The sequence below is a fragment of the Diadema antillarum genome, unplaced genomic scaffold (assembly GCF_040938485.1).
Source record: "Diadema antillarum isolate AM-2024a unplaced genomic scaffold, OU_Dant_1.0 scf00000030, whole genome shotgun sequence".
NCBI classification, from domain to species: domain Eukaryota; kingdom Metazoa; phylum Echinodermata; class Echinoidea; order Diadematoida; family Diadematidae; genus Diadema; species Diadema antillarum.
This window is the reverse complement of record NW_027270919.1, coordinates 1,749,336-1,765,943: the sequence shown is the minus strand read 5'-3', so window position 1 is coordinate 1,765,943 and position 16,608 is coordinate 1,749,336. Positions and strand designations below refer to the sequence as shown.

Below are 16,608 nucleotides of genomic sequence, written 5' to 3'. Positions count from 1 at the left end.
GTTTTTAAAGTTACATAACAAATTGCAATGAACAAGGATGATGACATGGCAGCCTCACCATAAGAATGCATCAGTTGGGGCTCAAGGAAACAGAACAAAAGAAGGCATGCATAGATTATACACAGGTGAACTTGTTAAGCAAGCGGTATTGTAAAGGAATTACACTGCGACATTTTTGTAATATGTGAGTCTCCTACAGTGTATGTCATCAACAACGTATTCAGTGTAATTTGTTGAAGATTTTCAGAGTTTTCTTTTTTTCTTCTCAAAGACCACAATAAATTCCACAAATCTATACGTGGAGCTGCCGATGTATGTACATTGTAGGCCTACTGCATGGTGTGAAATTATGAAAATCGTCTGGAATGCCCCTTTAAGAGTTAAATGACTTGTTGTATTATACTTTGATTTTTTTGCCACAAATTTGACCGAATTGAGGATGCTGTACTAATATTTAGTTGATGAACTCAAGTTGACTCTTAAACGGAGTTACTGATGCGAAAACCTGTGCCCGTACGACACCAGCTTTTCTTGATACATTAGAACGACAGGTAGAATACGACGAGACAGAAAAATCCGTTTGTCCGTAGGAGTTTTCTAACATTTTTTTTTTTTGGGGGGGGGGGGGGGGGGGGGGGGGGCATTTACGGCTCTCCTCTATAAGAGGGGATTCCGTGAAGCCAGACGTAGTGTCTGCGGAACATTGTGTAATTGTTTGTACGGAATTCAGTGGAAGAACTGTACCTGTCCACGTACAAAGTGTACGTTACCTGTCCACGTACGGTATGTTGCATCAAAGAGCTATTGGGTTAGTAGCTCTTTGGTTGTATCTAGTGTAAATGTCATTGTTTTGTCATCTGTATGTACAGGGCCTCCAAGGAAGAACAGTACTTGCCTACTGGTGAGGCTACCCTGTTGAAACAAGACTGAATAAATAAATAAATGAATAAAGTATAAATGAATAAACGAATAAATGAATAGATAAATGAATAAATAGATAAATAAATAAATAAATAAATAACTAGATGAATAAATAAGTGAATACATGATACATACATACATCATACATACATACATACGTACGTACATACATATAAATAAAATCTCCGACAACCAGAGACAGACAGAATAAACTGATATATCGGTCAAGAATGCAACATGTCCATGCGGGTTTACCAATATCTGTCATTTCATCCATACCATCATGCAGATATTACACAATGTGGCACGTACTGAACAATGCCTTTCTCGTGCAATATTTTCATGTACCAAGAAAAAAAAAATGATTTAGGGAGGCACGGAAAACCGAGAAGGGATGGAAGGAAATAGAGAGTGAAAAAGAGGTGATGGAATCGGGGGTATAGAAGCTGGTGTGACATAAGGATGACAGTTTTCCCACCTGCTTGTTTCTATAATCCTAGAATTGTCCGGTGTTATGTGAACATGACTAGATCTCATGATAACCCCAGGAAAACAACTAAAAGAGGAAATAACCCACATACGGAATCACGAAGCCCTTTTTGTTTCCAAGCCACCACCACCACCACCACCACCAACCCCCCCCCCCCCAAAAAAAAGAAGAAAAACCGACAGCAACAACAACAACAAACAATATAAATGTGATGCCTGGGGTCGATGCAAACCACTTGCTACCACTCATCTCTCTTTCATTATCCAGCTGCTTTTGATCTTAAAGGGATTGTACAGTTATGGTTGAGACCTAATTTCAGGTTTCTAACATTTTTTGGTGAGATAATGAGAAACCTCTTATAAAATATAAAAGAGCATGAAATTCTATGAGGAATTCAACATTTATTTGATAAAAATTGGTTTTGAAATGGCTGAGATATCAAAAAAGAGCGATTCTAGTAAAGTGTGGGACCCACACTTTATCAAGATCGCTTCGTTTTACTTTGTTTTTGGATGTTTCAGTCATTCCAAACCCAATTTTGTTAAATAGACTTTGAATTCCTCTTAAAATAGTATGTTCTGTACTATATCACAAGTCTTTTCTTGGTATCTCACAAAAAGTTAAAAGCCCAATTCTCATCTCCACCAAAACTGAACCTTCCCTTTAATCACAACGCTCGCTGTCCTCGAGACGTCTATCGGAAGTGAACATAATCAAGACGCGCAGATTTGCTGGTTGGTGTGAAAATTGCCTGCTTACACATTTCAAGCGAGGCAGCGGTGGACAGTGATAGCTACGGGAACGAATGGTTGTCCTTCGGTCTTTCTTTTGTCTCACTGTCATTTCTGTATTCACCTCCGTGCACAGATACTTCTCCAGTGAAGTGAAGAATCCAGCATTGTCCACACTGGTTATGATCCACGCCATCGCTCGTCTCGTAGCCTTCACCAGTCCTGTCCTTCGTTGACCACCTGCAAGCTTGACCCCGCCCACCGTCCAGTCCCTCACCATGTTCGTCTTCTACCTGCTCCTCGGCGCCTCGCAGGTCCTGGCCATCCTCATCCTGATCCTTGCTGGGTATTGGACGGGCCACACCCTTGGAGGGTTTGCCTGGGATGGGTCCTCGCAAGAATTCAACCTTCACCCATTGCTGATGACTCTGGGTCTCATTTTCCTCTACGGAGACGGTGAGTTTAGTTCTTCGTAGTACGGGAACATGACGTACATTGCTGCGTTTACACCATGTTCCCGGCGGCCACGACAGTCCCATTTGCCCGAAAACTAAAGTAGTGTGCCGTGGGTAGAGGAGACATTCTCCTGCCTCCCCCCCCCCCCCCCCCCCCTCCTCCCTTCGCCCCGGTGAACAGCTATCAGATGCTGTTCTCATGCACGGCCATTGGTCAGGCTAGTCTATCCATATTTTTCGTCGCGTCCCGTTATTGAAGGGCTCCATGTTTTGTGACGGCCTATCACTTGTCGTCGTGTTTTGTTGAGTTCACCCGCTTTTATCGCGGCATACAAAATTCCTCATTAGCACCGGGACTGCCGTGGCATTTTTTTTTTTGTTGTTGTTGACAGTTTGAAAATCTGACAAGGCATCCTCGGCAGTCGAGGCTTGTCACATTTGCCTATCCCTTATCACCGCGTTGTTTCACGTCCATCTCGTTTTGTCCACGATGGCCTGAATCGTGGCTGCCATGGTTGCCGGGAACATGGTGTAAACGCATCATCATGGAAGGTTTTAAGGAATGATCCAAATGTAAGTGCATGCCCTGGAAGAGAGGAGATTGATAGCATTCTCGAATTGAACTGCGATGGATCAAGATAACGTTTCATTGTTTGATTTTTTTAAAAGTTTCTCGGCACTTTCTGGACAAATTAAGATGGAAAATTGATAATAAAAATGGCATCGTTGATAATTTCAACCAAGTCATAAAGTACTAGTAGTGTTTTGTAAATGTGCCCATTGTTACACATGGTTCATGGTCAAAGCTATGAAGTATATGAGTTCGAAGTTGCATGTTGTATGTGTGTCTCCTCTTGTAGATACAATGTCGTGAAGTACATCATGGCAGCCGAACGGTTTTAATCAGGCGGGAAAAGACAGGTATCCAGGGGCAACACCAGACGAAGTGTAACCGGGCGGAGAAATCCTTCGAAAATTTTGCATTGCGTTTGTTGTTGTTTTTTAACAATCTTGATGTTTATAAATCATCACTTTTATTATCATTCTGATACCTTCGCCGCTAAGTGTCCCTGGAGGCATTATGTTTTCGGGATGTCCCTCCGTCCGTTCGTTCTTTATCGATTTTGTAGACGGCGTAAGGTATGTCCAAATGAAACCTGGCATATGTTTGTACGAGTGGACAAAGATGTATACCTACCGATAACGTGCATGTGGGTACATACGCTGAACTTCTGCTTTGATTGGCATATTTAGCACTATAATTTTGGCAGGAAGGGTAAACATGAATAAACAACTATTTACATGCAATGATGTTAGTGCGGGTCATACATCAAGTTCAAAGGCTGTCGTTCCTTTGAGTTAAAACGTCTTTTCTATAGCCATTACCTCTGTTATTAATGTCTATGTAGTGACTTAAGCTGTAAGACACGTTTGAAATACGAATGATTGGCACGATAACGATGATGACAGAAGTTCAAAGAATGAAGTTCAAAGATCGAGGTCAAAGGTCGGTGTACTTTGCAACAGCAGCAGCAGTAACAACATAACTTGTTCTTTCAAGCCATTACTTGAGTTGGCATTATTATTGTTAGTTCTGTAAGTTTGCTGGACAGCGTAGAAGAAAATTTGCAATGTCGTCCATGAACATGACAGCAGTAACAGGTCAAATGTCAAGGTCACGACTTTTCCCTTGAAAGGGTGGATATGTTGTAGATTGGGATGGGGTAGACCCGCTCTCTTCTGCCCGAGTTTATCTTAACTGCATGCGATTCTCTCAAGGGATCCGTAAGATGTTTTCGCTACGTCTGCTGTGGAGATGAATTTCTCAACATTTGCAATAAGTACGTTATACCAACAAAAGAACGCAAGTAAGGGTAAATGATAAGTTTGATAAGTTTCTTATAGAGTATAATTTCTTGGGTATCCATTCATGTGGCCTCTTTCATCTTAAGTGCTATAAAAGATAATGCTATATAATTTGAGTACGAGCGGTAAAAGCTTTGCTTCACATTCATTCCATTTTTTGAGACCTGAGTGCATGAATTTAACACTAAACATTTCATGCTGTCTTTATCAGTGATACGTTATGGGATTTATTTCTCTTCTACCAGCCATCCTGATGTTCCGCATTCTCCGGCGGGAGAACAAGACGGCAGTGAAAGTTATCCACCTGCTGATGCAAGCCCTGGCTCTGGTCTGTGCCTGTATCGCCCTCAAAGCGGTCTTCGCCTTCCATAATAAGAACAGCATTCCTAATCTCTACTCCCTGCACAGCTGGGTCGGCCTTACCGCTTTCATTCTCTTCGCCTGTCAGGTAGATAATGACTCTGCATCCTGCCCGGAATATTATTATTTCATTTTAACAAACGCAAACAGATTGGAACTGACCAAAAATAAATATTATTTATGAGTGGAAAAATGAGCAAAGAAAATGGGATTCCATCGGGATTCGAACCCGAGACCTCCGGATTGCTAGCTCGGTGATCTGAGCTATATAGAAAGCCCTAGTTCAGTGTTCGTCCCAGAAACCCTAAATTCTCAATGCTCGGATGGTCAGAAGCCATGGCAATGTGTTTGTGTGTGACACACACGCACACACTTAAACCTGACATAAACCCGCAGGATAATTCGACTTGGGGATAAAAATGCGAGGGATCACCGAAGTGATAAAACTTTTTGAGTTTGTAACAAACGCAAACAGATGGAAACTGAACAGAAATTGATATAATTTATTAGTGGAAAATTTTTCATCTAATTCTTTTAATTCGTCAGGCTTATAGAAATTGCAATGTAGAAGATGAGGGGCCACGTTGTAAACCTCAAAATGGATTGTCGTGATATCTGAGAATGTCGTCAAGTCTCCTGTGTTGAAATTTAATACCCAATGAACTAATTTATCTAACCAAGGAACCTCCTTGATCTAACAATCTCATATAGTGGTGCATCAAATGATCTCATAGTGTGACTGTGATTGGCCAGTATATCTGTGACGTCATCTAATCTCTCTTCCTAGCCTATTGTTCAGTTACTTCGCTTTTAGACCCCCGATTCGACAGATTCGACAATGAGAGGAGATCCTATAATGTACTGGACAAAAAAAAAGAATTGCCCAACAGGGTAGACTAGGAAGTGCATTTTATAAGAAAAAGAACTGTTAATAGTCCCAAGCACGAAAACAGCCTGCGCGGAGACAGGATAAAGGTCGAAGAAAGTTGTCTGCTCTTTGTCAGACAATGAATAGCAAATTATAGATGCGGGTATTGCTGTATTACACTTAACAGAATAATGATCTGCCTGTAAATGATATATGAACTGAGCTGTGCTATGTAAAATTATATCTAAATGAAAAAGCTTAATTCAAAATACGCAGGCATGCAGCTCTATATAGTTTTGACTCGTGTTGGATGCAGATGATTTATTGGAAACTACATTATACATGCAAGCATGTGACCTGGAACGTGTTAAAGAGCTTTACGATATTGTATAAGTTACTTTTATTGCAGTGTGTTGTGGTGATAATCAAAGCACAATTTCACACCGTATCGTCACATCGATTCTCGAAAGGTTTGCGTGAAATTCGACAAACAGGGAAGTGAAGTTTCATCCGAATTTATAATACTAATTATGGAAATTTGAAATAACACAATACACCGTGACCAGTGGCGTATCTGGGGGGGGGGGGGGGTGGGCAAGGGGATCACGTGCCCCGGGCGGCACTCCTTGGGGGCGCAAAAAAAAAACGAAAAAAACGAAGAAGAAGAAGAAGGAAAAAAGAAAAAAAAACGAAGAAGAAGAAGAAGAAGAAGAAGAAATTAAAAAAAAATCGACCGGAAAAAAGGGGGGGGGGGGAGGGAGGATGGGGGGGGGGGCAGAAAACCAAATCAAACGAGATAAAAACAAAACATGATGATGACGCGGACAAAATGACAATATTTATTGTGTTCACACAAGAATTCCATGTTCTGTAAACTGAAATACAAAAATTTTCGGCTCACTCGCTGCGCTCGCTCGCCAAAATTTATATAAAAAAAAGAAGGTAAGAACAAAACGTAATGATAACGTGGGCAAGATGACAATGTCTATTGTGTTCATACATGTCATTTTATATTTAGCAGGCAAATGTTTCACGGAGCAGCGGCTGCAATGTCTTTCGTTCTGAAGCGATAGCCAATTGGATCAAAAGAAGGCGCCAACGGTTTCGAACATACGGGTCGTCACTATATCTTGATTAGAATTGTAAGATTTGATAAGCAAAAAATGACAAGAGTTCCATGTTTTGTAAGCTGAAATACAAAAATTTTCGGCTAGCTCGCTACGCTCGCTCGCCAAAATTTATAAAAAAAGAGGAAGATAAGAACAAAACGTGACGATGACGCGGACAAAATGACAATGTCTATTGTTCACACATGTCATTTTATATTTAGCAGGAAAAACGTTACACGGAGCAGCGGCTGCAATTTCATTCGTTCTGAAGCGATTGCCGATTGGATCAAAAGAGGACGCCAACGGTTTCGAACATACGAATACAAATAAAAAAGATAAAAAAAGATAAGAACAAAACGAAATGATGACGCGGAAATATACAAATTTCGGCTCACTCGCTCGTACTAATTTAGAGTATTTTTCAAGTCCTCAGTTTGTTTGTAAAAATCGTTATCTATAAGGTCGTCACTATAGCTTGGTTATTGTAAGATTTGACATGTATGATAAGCAAAAAATGACAAGAATTCCAAGTTTTGTAAGCTGAAATACAAAATTTTTTCGGCTCGCTCGCTGCGCTCACTCGCCAAAATTTATCAAAAAAAAATATAGAGATAATAACAAAACGTGATGATGACGCGGAAATATACAAATTTCGACTCACTCGCTCGTACTAATTTAGAGTATTTTTTCAAGTCCTCAGTTTGTTGGTATAAATCGTTATCTATAAGCTCGTCACTATAGCTTGATTAGAATTGTAAGATTTGATAAGCAAAAAATGACCAGAATTCCATGTTTTGTAAGCTGAAATGCAAAAATTTTCGGCTCGCTCGCCACAATTCATTAAAATTCATTACATTTAAGTCACCCTCAAAAAAACCCTTTTAAGTGCTTGAAAAAGCATATCATGTGGACTTTGTTTAAAGCGTATTATATCGGGACCATGTGGAAGAACAGACATATTTTGAAAATATGACTGAACAGGCAATCCCCCGTTTCTTCTGTACGTATATGCAATGTATATGCAACTTGTAATGTGTGTATTTTTATATGAAGACGGAAATGAAAACAAACAAACAAACAAACAAACAAACAAATAAAGTCCCTACCGTAATGGGGTTACGGTTGAACACTTTTTCAGAAATTAGGGGTGCAATTTTCGCGCTTGCCCCGGGCGCCGTTTTCCCTAGATACGCCACTGACCGTGACAGTTATACGCCAGAAAGTTATAGTGGGCGGAACGACACACTCAAGTTCGATGGGGGATGTTTTCGAAGGTTCTTTTTGACCCTAAAAAGGCCGGGGGGGGGGGTGAATCAACCCCCCCCCCCCCGACATTTTTTCGCGACTACTCCGCCGTTCGCTGACTTTTTACTTTCAAGTCTCGCGCATCTTTTGACACCATTTTCGCGAAAATCGCGCATACCGTTACGACGCTGCATAACGTTTTATACATGCCTGTCAGACCGAAAATGGCTCAAAAACGTGATTTTGTGTATAAAGTCTATGCAAATGGAGTTTTCTCTTCTTATTCATAAAGATATGATTATTTTCACTTTCATAGGCTGAAACTAATTAATTTTAGCATAATTATTCTTGAAATAGGTTCTGTTATAAATTTTGCAGAAAAAGATGATAAAACAAAAGGTCGAAAAAACAAAGAAATACATAAGAAATTCATGAAACAATGAAATACATAAGAAATTGATTTTCAAACCAATTTTTTTTTCAAGTACATTGTTAGGAATGCTACAAAGAATGTTTTCACCAAAAATTAGGAGTCTAGGAACTCTAATTTCTGATTTAGAGCAAAATGTATGATTTTATGCATATATTAGCATAATTAATTATGAATTTCTTTTTGTATAGCTTGGTAGATTACGCCACAGGTAATGCATGTGCCAAATTTCATGGCGATTGCGCGATCGACGGCCGAGATCTCGGGGGGGGGGGGGGGGGTTGAATCAACCCCTCCCCGGCCACAGAACACCCCAAAAAGCCCGGCCTGGTTAGGGTTAAAATACGAAATTGAAATAAATATACATGGTATTCCAAAACAGACAAATTCCCTACTCCTGTGTTCATTGATCTAAAAATAAGATAGGATTCATTAATCCGAACATAAGTTTTGTGAATGGCGTTATTTTGAAGGTTCGTCATTCCGAAGGTTTGTTAATCGGAAAATGTAATAAAGTTCGTTATTCCGAAGGTTCATTGATCCGAAAATGAAATGAAGTTCTTCCATCCGAAAATGAAAAGGTGAGTTCAACGAACCTTCTGAATTTCAAATCCTGTTTCATTTTCGGATCAACGAACCTTTGGAATATAACAAATCTTATTTCATTTTCGGATAAACAAATCTTCAGAGTTAACGAGCTGTAACTACTCAGATGAGGTGATAATGTCATCAGTCGTCAATAATCGATTTGCGTTTTACTATAACTCCTGAATATCATAGTTTTGGCCGAAAATTTAGCTGTTACTATCCTTCCTTCTTTTTCAAGAAGTCAACGTTGCCCTAATGTATTGCAGTGCGTGAAACAGAATAGATAGACAGATGGATAGAAAGATAGATAGATCTGTCTTTCTATAATTATTTATTTGTCAATCAATCTTTCTATCTATCTGTCCATCTATCTATTTATTAATCAGTCTCTCTTTCTATCTATCTATCTATTTATTTATCTATCTATTTATTTATCTATCTATCTATCTATCTATCTATCTATCTATCTATATATTATATAAATCTATTATATCTCATTCTTCCCTCAGTGGCTTGCTGGGTTTGTTTCCTTCTTTTTCCCGAAACTGAGGGAAGAGTACCGAGCCGCCTATCTGCCCCTCCACCGGTATATGGGTGTGGCAGTATTCGCTTGTGTCATCGCTGCCGCCTTCATTGGTATCAACGAGAAGTTGTTCTTCGTGTAGTAAGTATTCTACTTTGTTACACTGAAAAAAGTCGGGTTTTAAATATGAAACACCGAGCTGGTGTATTTTCTGGTACTTATTTGTGGTATTAAATTGACATCTTGAGATGTCACTTCAAAATGTAAAACTTATGTTATCCTCAAGTTGTCGAACCCATGGTGAAACGAAACACCGAGCCTTGTAAACTAATTTCACGATGCCAATTGTTGACCTGTTGCAGCTGCGATGTCCAAGCTGTTTCACTGTCACACATTCGTGAGCTGATTTCCACTTTTAATAGACTTATTTCAAGGCCGTATGGAAGTGGAGACTATACTAAAAAGCGACATTACTTTTAGGCGTCTGAGCTATCATGGCGACAATATTATAGAAGCTGAATACTGATTTATTTATTTTTTTGTCTGTGCAATGTGGCAATTGTCCTCATTTGATTAATTCAAGTAGCTGCATTTTCCTTTTATTTTCTTGTTGTTTTGCTATTTTTTTTCTGTGTGTTACTGATTTTGCATTGGGTGCTGTGTGAGCGTGCATTTGTGTGTGTGTGTGTGTGTGTTTGTGTTTCTGTTATCAGAGTAGGGTCACCTCCCCGATCAGACCTTAGAATGCGTTCTTCTCTATCGTATTCCTCTTACCTCCTGATTCAGTGGCACCAGTGGTGGTACAGCCTACTCCACCCTGCCTTCCGGCGCGTATGTTGGCAACTTCCTGGGCTTCTTTATCCTTGCATTTGGGCTTATTGTGGGCTACCTTGTGACCAATCCCAATTACCAGCGCGAGGAAGTTCCATGCGAGGAGACGGTACCACTGTCTTCCGGAGGGATGCGGGGTTTCCAGGCAACGGAAGCTGTTCCCGAAGCCCAAGAGGTCAATGGCAACTAAAAGCAGCTGAAAAGAAAAAAAAAAATAGGCGGAGTAATCCATAGTGAGTGGAGAAGAAACAGGAGAAGAAGAGGAAGAACTGGAAAAGAAGAAAATGATGATGAAAAACAGGATGAAAAGAAAAAAATAACAAAGAGATGCGAACTTATTATTTCATTATTTATCATGTGTAGGCAGCATGCAGCTACTCACTGTGGAGTCATTAAATATTACGTAATGTACAAAGCAACTCCGTATAATGATTGGCCAGTCTGAATCAAGCGCCTTCGAACGTACGTTCGCACCAATGATACTGATACTCCGATATACTATATAAGTAGAGGATATTGGGATTAAAGTAAGCAATGAAGAAATTCAAAGTGTCCTCGAGGATATTACAAAAGGCCTTAACTTCATGATTTATACTAGGATTTAATGTTGAAGCGGAGTTAAAAACTGGAGATTTCTTCCTTTTTTGTGACAAACACCTGTTAATAATACCCAAAGTTCATTGTTTAGCAGTAGTGATGCAGATGTTCATGGTCCAGTAATCTCCTGATAAATGCCCTGATCCATATTGTATGTCACCGGGTATTCTAGTTCGAGCTACAGCGTGTAATCAAACAAGCGAAATAAATATAAATCAAGAAGATTTCTTACAAGGGGAGCTGTTGTTGTATGTATTTAAGAGCTGGTGTTCCAGGCATTTACATAAATATGGAAAAAAAGTATTCAAGTCCAGTGAGAATGCAACCACTCAACTGCTGCTTCGGTGAGCGGCACAGCCATCAAGCTGAGCCCAAGAAATGGGACAATTTTTATGTCAGAAAACGAAAAATGCACTGTTCTCTGATGTCACATGACATTATTATGCAACAAATATAGCAAGCAGACCTCTTATTGGGGTTATCTTTCCTCCTTTATGCTGATAACTCTTCTCTGGAAGCTGTGAAATTGCACTTTCCAACGCCATTCTATGTAAACAAAGGCATCGACGTTTGATCAAACTGTCGTTATGAATGAGATTTCCGATAAGAAGGGGTGTGTTGTTAGTTGCGTATTATACCAATAATGTGTGCTTTGAGTGACCCAGACAAGCACATTGTACATACACTGTCCGCGAAGTTCCTGGTACAGAAAGGGTTAAATCTATGTGACGTTTGTTAAATTTTAGATCAAATCGATGCTGTTGATACTCGACCACGCCTGCCAATATATCTATGTGAATATTCGTGGTCCTTCACGTATATCACGTCTATACACAGAATGATATAGTCCTCAAACTCCAAACGAGTAGTCCTTGAACGAATGATTGCTTCAAGCCATTGGTCGAACTCAATAGTGTTAGACCCTTCTCCCCTCATACTAAGTAAATATTCCTTTTGTCCCTTAAAGCATCAACGAAGACAATTATTGCACGTGTTGCCTTCCGAGGTTCTAACTGAGTGTGTTTATATTAGCTCATTATGGTGCATTGTGGCGGGGCTGTGTAGAAGTTGGGCCTATTTCGGCCTCGCAGTCTCTCGCTCATGATTGTATAGTTCTTCACAGGATCTATAACAAACATCATCATCGTAGGAGCTTTGTCAGTCGGAAATCAATTTGTGATAGATAGATGAGGAAAAAACACAACGTAGCTGAATGTTTCAATGTTGAGGATAAAATAATGAGAAAACGGTTGATTTAGTTTTTTACTGCGATTATATTACTTCCAGTTCGTGTAATGCAAGTCCTATAAAATAATCGTTAATAAATGGGATGAAAAGTTATGGTGCATTCACTATATCGAACTGTTCTCTCGTGATCATAGCAGCATTCGTTATGGTCCCTTTTAAGCCTTTCTCAATGTACGTGAACTGGATGCTGCGCTATAAAAATAGTCTTTTTGAGATAATGTACCTTGAAAGTGGATATGTTGATGTCATGACGTGTGTATGCTTTGTTTGGAGTGTACATAATTCTTCATTTCATTTAAGCTGATGATATATGTTTATATTCTGTAAAAAAAAATGTGTAACTCGATCTCCTTCTCCATGTACCTTATCTTTACTTTGACATGGGATATCAGTTGTATTAGATGTTGTATCAAAGGGTATAGTTTACGGAAAACCAAACTATCAACCTTGTCTACCGCAAAAGATGTAGACTGTTAAGTGTTGACAAGGCTTGTTGTTGCGCTTGTACCGGTCAACATGCTTCCGCCTTGGCGTCATAATATTATTGCTGTACTCTGCATTTAGATTATATGAGCTCATTAGCCATTATTAAATGTTTTAGACTTGTGTTCCTAAATAGTTTCGTCATTAGTAGAGGTCACCGTGTAGATTTTCGTCCACTCCCTCTTTTGGCAAGTTCTCAAATCGCTATCAGTATTCCCTTAAAAAAGTGTTGTTATAACTGGAGTCTCAGAGATGATCTAGTTTTCCTGCTTGATATCCGTTCCGTTTGTATGAGGTTGTTTTTTTATGTCACTGCTATTTATGTGTGTGCTGTAACTCTAACATCATCGTTATTAAGTCCATATTGTGCAATCAATATTATGCATATCTTTTAGCGCATTGTATAAGGGACATGAAACACTATGCGCTGTATACGTATGAGCGTTATTATGTGAGATATATTGTTGAAAATCTAACTGAATGTATTATCTCGTTCTTTTACCCAGGGTCACTATCATCAACCGAAACTAAAATGTATTTAGTGCTTTCTCGTAATAACGATTGAGAAGATAGAAGTATGATTAAACCAGTGTATCGTCCTGACTAACAGACCGGCAAGTGCTGTCCGCCGGGGATCCATAAATTCATTGCAGGCGTATACATCTATACAAGCTGAATAATTATAATGGAATAGGCGGACAGACCAAATTTCACCGAAAAGAACTCAGAAATCATGAATCACAGAGATACTTCGACTTTTTGTTGATGTGCAAGAACCTTTCGTAAAGAGCAACTCTTTTTTTGTTTAAATCGGACTAAACTTGACCGTGTATAAGTGAGCCCGCAAGAGCGTATTGTGTCTGTAGAAGATACAAATTTAGCTAGTAGAGAGAATTAAATTCATGATGATGTAAGCGATCATGTCGAAGAAAATTGTCCAATGTCGTGCTTTTGGCTGTTTGGTATGATATACTCTAATCCGTATAGACTAATAATGTGTAGTATTATGCGTATATATTTGGAATGAAATTGAAATAGACAATAAATATTTTATTGCTTTGAAAGCTAAGTTGGCTGAAGCTGATGTTTACAATTATTCTTATGATGATCAGCAGGTTGGAGTGTACAGAATACAGGTGAAAGTTGTCATGTATTTAACACGTATGTAAATGTGTACATACACAAACACTGACAAAGCCTAGATACCAAACTGTAGGCTTACCTGTGCTTTGGCGTCTTGTCCGCTACCGGGGGTTTCACGCTCTGGCGATCTTCAAGCAGACTGACTTTCATATACTGATATATATATATACATATATATATATATATATATATATATATATATATATATGATTACATGCACTCAGCAAGAAAGAAGAAGAAAGTAAACACTTTTTCGAGGTCATATTTTTCATAGAAGATTTTTATGAAAATCATTGCATTATATACCATCATATTATTAAAGGTAATTTAATTGGCTATTGGGCTCATAGGTTTATTAAAAGGAGAACTTTACGCGTGAGTGAGCACATTCATTTGTGTCCACCAAGGCACAAAATTAAAAATTGCAAAACTTGACACGCTCTCTGTCATTTGCAAATGCCCTTCACGATAACATTGACAACAAAAGACCAGTTTAACACAATGAGAGACATGAATGAAATAGGAAAAATTATTCATTTCAAATGTTCATTTCCACTCGTTTTAGAGTGACTTCAGGGATCACTCCAAAATCTTCGAGTGATCCCTGAGGTCACTCCAAAATGAGTGAAAATGAATATTTTCACTCAAAATTCACTCCAATTGCACTCTAAATTCACTCTTTTTTGTATTGAAATTCACTCCTTTAAGAGTGAATATTTTCACTCGATTTTTTTTTTTTTTTCACAGAGTAGTGGCCCTGGCCCGGGGCCAAGACTAATGTCGAACCGTACATATCATGTAATTCAAGGTGGATGCAATAAATACACGAAAGAATTACAATATACTATTTGACTTCAGGAAAATCGGACTCAAAAGATGGAACTAAAGTAACTGTCAAAATCTCACTCGCCGAAAACGCCAATAATGTTGAAAGCAACCACCTTTCCTACGCTTATCGCAAGAACATTTATTATTATGTCATCATATCGCACGTTTCTCTTAAATATATGCTGTATTATCACTTTATCTTCACGTAGAATCCTTTCATAATATTATCAATATCTATAAAATGTTAGCCTTTCTTAATAAGAACTTACTGCAGCCTAGAAATATCAAAAATAACTTTTAGGGGGAAATAAATTGTTGCAGCTAAATTATAACAAAGAGAATGAAGTCTAAGAAAATATTGTTTTCAAGAAAGAGTTGTGATGTGTACAGATGCCATTATTATCTCTAGGTGCGGTTGCAATCATTATTTTTTTAAAAATATTCAGCGAAACGTGGTGTGAAACTTGATGATGACACTAGTGCCATTGGTCATGATTGTTACAGTGAACTTGAACGTGGTGTGCATTGTGTGCAACCATGCTACTCTCTATACTGAAATGATAAGAAACATGATTTTGGGCTACAATATATATCTATCTGTATATATATATATATATATATATATATATGTTTATATATATATATATATATTTATATATATATATATATATATATATTATATTATATGTGATGATACTTGTAGTACGCGTGTTGGTACCAATTGTCGACCCTGAGGAGGACGAATGTATTCGTCGAAAATTTGATCTGAATGAATACTCAAGTAGCACTGTTGGACTGTAAAAATGCATCACCACTCTACTTCTTCATCTTTATATATATATATATATATATATATATATATATATATATGGGCCGTGACGCGAGAAAAGGGCCCTTAGCGGTGCTGCGCGCAAACGCCAGAAAACGGCGCGAAAGTTTGACAAAGCAATACGCGCAAAAAAGATCAACTAGCTAAATGCGCGCACATGCATATAGACGCATAAAAAATTGACAGGATTTGGACAAAACATGCTTTTTTGATTGTCGTAATGGGGTCATTTAGGATTGGAATTTCAGAAAAAGGTTTGCATATCTAAATACGGCAGAGTTCCTTCCACAATGTGGAGGTGAAAACTCATTTTCAGTATTTAATGCCCTAATGGCCCTTTTCTCGCGTCACGGCCCATTATATATATATATATACATATATATATACATATACATATATATATATATATATACATATATAATATAAACATAAGTAAAATTCCACAAACTTTCATGAAACGTACACCTTCCATCAACTTAATTATTACTGACTGAGATACTAAAAGGGTGATATTATTTCCTCTGAAAGAAGAAGTAGGAACCTATAGTACTCTTTCATCATGCTATTAAAGTGAAATTGTGTTGAATTTTCGCTTCATTACGTCCTCACTGTTATCGAAGATGACGTTTGTTGGGAGTAGCATATCCAGAAACGACGGGACCTAAAACTCTAAGAAATTCACAACATTTGATTAGATTGTCCCATTTTCCTTGGACTGTAATGATGTGCTTTTATCAATATGGCTACTATTTCACTCAATCCACATTTACATTTAGGCTCGGTTTCCTTCAAGGTGTTTCTGAGATGCACCGGCCCCTGCCCCTCCCTCATTATAGTCTTCCCCCGCGAGTCCGCCCTTCACCCTATCTAGAGCTACCTCTTATCTCTCCACCACTCGATTTCTGCTCCATCCCTATCTCTCTTTAATATGAGTCGAAGGTATCATAATTGTCAAAAAGGAGTACAGATATATTAAACGCAGGATAGCAAATTCTATGTCAAGTTGCGGTTTCGTCACATCAAGTAGGCCTAGGCTTGGCCTATATGCATCAAACTTTTCTCT

At 38.5% G+C, this 16,608-nt stretch overlaps 1 protein-coding gene across 2 annotated transcripts in view; it reads left to right on the top strand.

The window, feature by feature from the left end:
- Window positions 1-12,379, top strand: part of LOC139740713 (transmembrane ascorbate-dependent reductase CYB561-like) — a 31,201-nt gene extending 18,822 nt beyond the window's left edge. For both annotated transcript variants that reach the window (XM_071651282.1, XM_071651289.1), the window contains exons 2-5: window positions 2,279-2,598; window positions 4,709-4,911; window positions 9,573-9,727; window positions 10,373-12,379. In XM_071651282.1, coding sequence (XP_071507383.1) covers window positions 2,421-2,598; window positions 4,709-4,911; window positions 9,573-9,727; window positions 10,373-10,607 — 771 coding nt within the window. In that variant the 5' untranslated portion in view covers window positions 2,279-2,420 and the 3' untranslated portion in view covers window positions 10,608-12,379. The remainder of the gene's footprint in view (window positions 1-2,278; window positions 2,599-4,708; window positions 4,912-9,572; window positions 9,728-10,372) is intronic.
- The last annotated feature ends 4,229 nt before the right edge of the window (window positions 12,380-16,608 follow it).